The sequence below is a fragment of the Salvelinus sp. IW2-2015 genome, linkage group LG8, assembly GCF_002910315.2.
Source record: "Salvelinus sp. IW2-2015 linkage group LG8, ASM291031v2, whole genome shotgun sequence".
Classification (NCBI taxonomy): domain Eukaryota; kingdom Metazoa; phylum Chordata; class Actinopteri; order Salmoniformes; family Salmonidae; genus Salvelinus; species Salvelinus sp. IW2-2015.
In genome coordinates, this window is record NC_036848.1 from 12397100 (window position 1) to 12403099 (window position 6000).

General features: G+C 46.8%; 1 protein-coding gene across 1 annotated transcript in view; it reads right to left on the reverse strand.

Annotated features, from left to right (window-relative positions):
* LOC111967426 (ensconsin) overlaps positions 1-6000 on the reverse strand; it is a 49739-nt gene that overhangs the window by 26338 nt on the left and 17401 nt on the right. Inside the window, exons 3-5 of the mRNA XM_023992432.2 lie at positions 5740-5821; positions 2015-2178; positions 591-699 (exon numbers count right to left, since the gene is read on the reverse strand). Of these exons, the coding sequence (XP_023848200.2) occupies positions 591-699; positions 2015-2178; positions 5740-5821 (355 nt within the window). The remainder of the gene's footprint in view (positions 1-590; positions 700-2014; positions 2179-5739; positions 5822-6000) is intronic.

Below are 6000 nucleotides of genomic sequence, written 5' to 3' on the forward strand. Positions count from 1 at the left end.
GTCAAATAAATGGACTGATAACGTACATATTTTGGACCTATACTAAGTACATTGGTTTTATACAGTATGGGCCGGATTCCCTGACACAGATTAAGCACAACTGGACTGAAAAGCACTTTCAAATGGAGACTATCTTCTATCAAGTTTTTAAATCCAGAACTAGGTGTAATCTATTACTGGGAAACTGCTTCTATATGTACAATAAATGCCTTGCCTGAAACAAAAACTAAAAAATGTTTGTGATACAGTGAGGCAGCTATGTCACTACACATTAATAGTATGCTTCATTAACTAAAGGCAGTCAGACTTCAAATAAAAACAGAAAACATTGAGAAACACAGAGCCAATCAACATAACTCCAGCTGACAGAGAACCAATAACGAGCCAGTCAATGTGAGGATGCAACAGCAAGTTTAACCGACTTGTGTCATTCAGCGTCCCGCTGTCAGACAAGCAGAAACGGAAACTTCTTACACACACACACACACACACACACACACACACACACACGTGGAGTCCTACACATTTTGTAGTCCTATCTATATGGTATAGAGAGCAGAGTGGGAATGGTTTGATGGAGGGTTCCTTACCAGGTCGGTTGTCTGACTCTGAAACCCCTCCCCAGGACCACCTCTTCTGCTTCTGCTCCACTCTCTGGCTGCGCTCCAGGGTCCGCCGCATCACCGCCTCATAGTGCTCCTGCAGCACACACACACAGAGAGAGACGAGGGGAGAGAAAGCGACCAGGAGAGAGACGGGGGGAGCGAGAAAGAGAGAGGAGCGGAATAGCGAGAGAGAGGGGGGGATAGCGAGCGAGAGATATGAGGGGGGATAGGGAGCGAGAGATGAGAGAGAGGGGGGAATGGAGAGGAGAAAGAGAGGGGGAGATTGAGAGATACGGAGAGAGATGGGCACAGTGGCGGAATGCAAAGTCATTCAGAAATAATCTTGGTCTCCCAAACCAAAATAAACAAGGTCAAACAGATAATGGGACAAAAATGACAACATGAACATATGTCCCAGAATGATTTGAGGAGGTAACTCAAGGTGAAATGCCATTTTCTGTCTGACTAGCTGACAATAACAGTTCACTACAATATGACCATAGTGATGGGAGAAGGGGTAAGTGAGGGAGATCATTTTGAGAGACAAACAAGATGTCAGATAACMTCATATTTGAGAACGATCAAGCCAAATTGTCTGTTCTGCTTTGAAACAAAGACACATATCCCTATAATATCTTTTAAATTCTGAAATCTTTCAGATGTCACGACCAACACTAAATTGTTCTGGGGCCGTTGCTGTAGTGGTGAAAAACAGCAGGCCACTAATAACAAAGTGTCTGGAATAAGAACTCTGAGGGACTGAGCTTCCTGCAGCAGACGCCCATGAAAAGTAGCTAAAACAGGATATGGTTTCATTCATAACACGTACCAAAGTATGCAGACTTTACTGAAGTTCTTCACCCATACTCTAACCGAGACATAGCATTAACTCTGCCAATTAGGCTACACCATAAAATACCACAGACCTGAGCATAACCACCTCGTGATGAGTTAAGTTCACCAGTACCAATTGAAATACATTCTTCTTGCTTACTTGTACATCTGCATAGCCTGGTCCAGACACATTTGTATCATTCCCAAATCACTGCATCTCAGGGCCTAAAATGAACACCTGCCAAATGCGGGTCGGTGTTGACATCAAGATAAGATGTCTAATTCGGCCAGTCACGRTGGCGGGTGGTCTGGGCCCCACAGTGCAAGCATTTCACTCGCATTAGCGAATAAATAAGAATTAAGTAAAGTATGAGCACATTTATCGCCAAAATAAATGCAGCWGTAATTGTAGCGGAAAGAAAATATTTCTCATCTACCTGCCACAGTAGCTGGTGGKCCAAAAAGTTCCATGCCCAGCACTGCATACACCAAGAGTTGACTAGAATATATCCCAATAATACAAGCTGTATCTGCAGTGCCGCCCTGGTGTTGAGGATGACCCCAGGGGCCTGTACCTTCTCCTCCTCCTGTTTTTGCTTCCTCTTTCCCTCCACGGCCGAGCGTCTCTGCTCCTCCTTCCTGCGCTGCTCGTCCAGCTTCTTCTGGCGCTCCTCCATCTGACGCTCCACCTGCAGCTTGGCCTTACGCTCCCGCTCCAGGATCTGAGTTTCCTTCGTAGCTATAGAAGGGGGGGGGGCAAGTATGGGTTAGCGTGAAAGGGTGTGGTGATAAAAAGGTGGGAAAACACATTGGTTTGTTTACTTTGTGACCAGCCCAGAGGTCACCTCATTAAATCTCCCAGTAAAGTCCCTCTACACTCTAAAGAAGGCATTACCTGTCTTAACAGGAAATGCCTCTGAGGACTTGCAATGTATGTACRTGTGTATGTTGCTAATCCAATGATTTGATTAGATCCAGATCCAAGATGGCGTAGCAGTCAGACGTCTCTGTCTTTGTCCTGTCGTGTCCCTTGTATATATATATATCTTTTATCTTTCTCTTCGCATATCTTTTAAAATATTTTCCTAAACCTGAACTTCTAAATACTGTCCTGCAACCAGCCTCACCCAATGTGGCGTGGATCTGTTTTTTTTCTAAAGTATTTCTATTTACTTCGGATCTGGAATCCCTCAACTGAAGCTAGCCAGCTAACTACCTACCAGCTWTCAGTCAGGAAACCACTGCTAGCGGTCATCAGCTAACCTTTAGCTCGGAAAGCTCTCGCCAGTTCGTACAACGTGACTCAAACTAGAGCATAACGGACCTACTTTTCTCTCTCCATATCCCCGGATTCCTACCGCAGACTCTGAACATTTTCATCTGGTTCTTCACAACTAGCTAACCGTAATCCCGGGTGACTACTCCTGGCTAGCGTTTCCATCCCGGAGCAAGCACCAATTAGCTTGAAGCTAGCCTGGCTAGGGCTCCTYGGCTACCACCGAAGCCCACTCCTGGGTTACAATATCCGGACCCCTTCTACTGTACGGGGCACGGAACCCCACCGATCCTCTACGACTGGAATACTGACATAATCTGCCCGAGGATTCCAACAGGCCCCTCAGGCGTGACGTCCGCTGAAGGCCCATTCTGCTAACCCCGGCCTGCTAGCTACCTGGAGCAACTTGGAACCCTACTAATCCACGACTGGTCTATCGACGTCACCGCACGAAGAGGCAAAAACAGACTTACCTCCATTGCTACGTCCCTCAAAGGCCCCGGTCTGCTAACTGCTAGCCCCGGTCTGCTAACTGCTAGCTTGCTGGCCCCGGTCTGCTTGCCACAGTCTGCTAACTGCTAGCTTGTTAGCACCGGCCTACTATCTGCTAGCACCGGCCTGCTAACTTCCTGAATCCCCAGCGAGCCCAACCATTTACTGGACCCATATGTTCACTTGGCTACACATGCCTCTCTCTAATATCAATATGCATCGAATAGCCCCCGTGATATGTAACTTTTCAGGGAAGTCAGGAACAAATACACAGGCAGATTGAAAAAGCTAGCCTTAGCTTTCCTAACAGAAATTTACATCCTGTAGTACAAACTCAAAAAAGTTTTGGGACACTGTAAAGTCCATGGAGAATAAGAGCACCTCCTCCCAGCTGCCCACTGCTCTGAGYKTAGGAAACACTGTTACCACCGATAAATCCACTATGATTGAGAATTTCAACAAGCATTTCTCTACGGCTGGCCATGCTCCACCTGGCTACCCCTACCCCGGTCAACTGCCCGGCACCCCCCACAGCAACCCGCAAAAGCCCCCACCATTTCTCCTTCACCCAAATCCAGATAGCGAATGTTCTGAAAGAGCAGCAAAATCTGGACCCCTACAAATCAGCCGGGCTAGACAATCTGGACCCTCTCGTTCTAAAATGATCTGCCGAAATTGTTGCAACCCCTATTACTAGCCTGTTCAACCTCTTTCGTATCGTCTGAGATTCCCAAAGACTGGAAAGCTGCCGCGGTCATCCCCCTCTTCAAAGGGGGTGACACTCTAGACCCAAACTGCTACAGACCTATATCTATCCTACCCTGTCTTTCTAAGGTCTTCGAAAGCCAAGTTAACAAACAGATTACCGACCATTTCGAATCCCACCGTACCTTCTCCGCTATGCAATCTGGTTTCAGAGCTGGTCATGGGTGCACCTCAGCCACGCTCAAGGTCCTAAACGACGACATAACCGCCATCGATAAGAGACATTACTGTGCAGCCGTATTCATCGACCTGGCCAAGGTTTTCGACTGTCAATCACCACATTCTTATTGGCAGACGCGACAGCCTTGGTTTCTCAAATGATTGCCTTGCCTGGTTCACCAACTACTTCTCAGATAGATTTCAGTGCGTCAAATCGGAGGGCCTGTTGTCCGGACCTCTGGCAGTCTCTATGGGGGTGCCACAGGGTTCAATTCTCGGTCCGACTCTCTTCTCTGTATACATCAATGATGTCGCTCTTGCTGCTGGTGATTCTCTGATCCACCTCTACGCAGACGACACCATTCTGTATACTTCTGGCACTTCTTTGGACACTTAACTAACCMCCAGACGAGCTTCAATGCCATACAACTCTCCTTCCGTGACCTCCAACTGCTCTTAAATGCATGCTATTCAATCGATCACTCTGCTCGCACCTGCCCGCCCGTCCAGCATCACTACTCTGGACAGCTCTGACTTAGAATACGTGGACAATTACAAATACATAGGTGTCTGGTTAGACTGTAAACTCTCCTTCCAGACTCACATTAAGCATCTCCAATTCAAAATTAAATCGTCTTCTATATCGCAACAAAGCATCCTTCACTCATGCTCAAACATCCCTGTAAAATGACCATCCTACCAATCCTGACTTCGAGATGTCATCTATAAAATAGCCTCCAACACTCTACTCAACAAATTGGATGCAGTCTATCACAGTGCCATCCGTTTTGTCACCAAAGCCCATACACTACCCACCACTGCGACCTGTACGCTCTCGTTGGTTGCCCTCGCTTCAATACTCGTCGCCAAACCCACTGGCTAAGGTTATTACAGGCTCTGCTAGGTAAAGCCCCCTTATCTCAGCTCACTTCAGCACTAGCAGACCCACTCGTAGCACGTGCTCCAGCAGGTATATCTCACTGGTCACCCCAAAGCCAATTCCTACTTTGGTCGCCTTTCCTTCCAGTTCTCTGCTGCAATGACTGGAACGAACTGCAAAAATCACTGAAGCTGGAGACTCATATCTCCCTCACTAGCTTTAAGCACCAGCTGTCAGAGCAGCTCACAGATCACTGCACCTTTACATAGCCCATCTGTAAAAGCCATCTATCTACCTCATCCATTACTGTATTTATCTTGCTCCTTTGCACCCAGTATCCTCTACTTGCACATTCATTTCTCGCATCTACCATTCAGTGTTTAATTGCTATATTTAATTACTTTGCCACCAGGCCTATTTATTCCTTACCCTTATCTACCTCATTTGCACTCACTGTAATAGACTCCCCCCTACTATATGATGTTTTGTTTATTCATGTGTAACTGTGTTGTTGTAGGTCGAATTGCATGCTTTATCTTGGCCAGGTCGCAGTTGTAAATGAGAATGTTCTCAACTAGCCTACCTGGTTAAATAAAGGTTAAAAAAAATTAGGCTGAAACGTCAGGTCAGAGACTGGGCCCATTAAAAGGATGGTGTTACAGGTCTCCTGAGACCGCTACTAGAATGTTCCTGTTGGATTCTGAACCACCATTAGGACTGAGCTCTACCTTGCTGCCTATCGGCCTCCTCTCGTCTCTCTTTCGCCACACGAAGACGCTCGTCTATCCTTAGTGCAGCACCATTCAATGACTGCATGCACACACAGACACACACACAGGTAAGGGGAACACGCTCACCTTCACACACATGCGGTGGAGAAATTGGACAGTGTGGAGCATCGTTGTTTGGATTATAATGAGCTGCAGTGTCACTGAGTGAATCACCTGACAGGCAGATTGTCCATCTGTGCACCGACATAAATCTCTCTT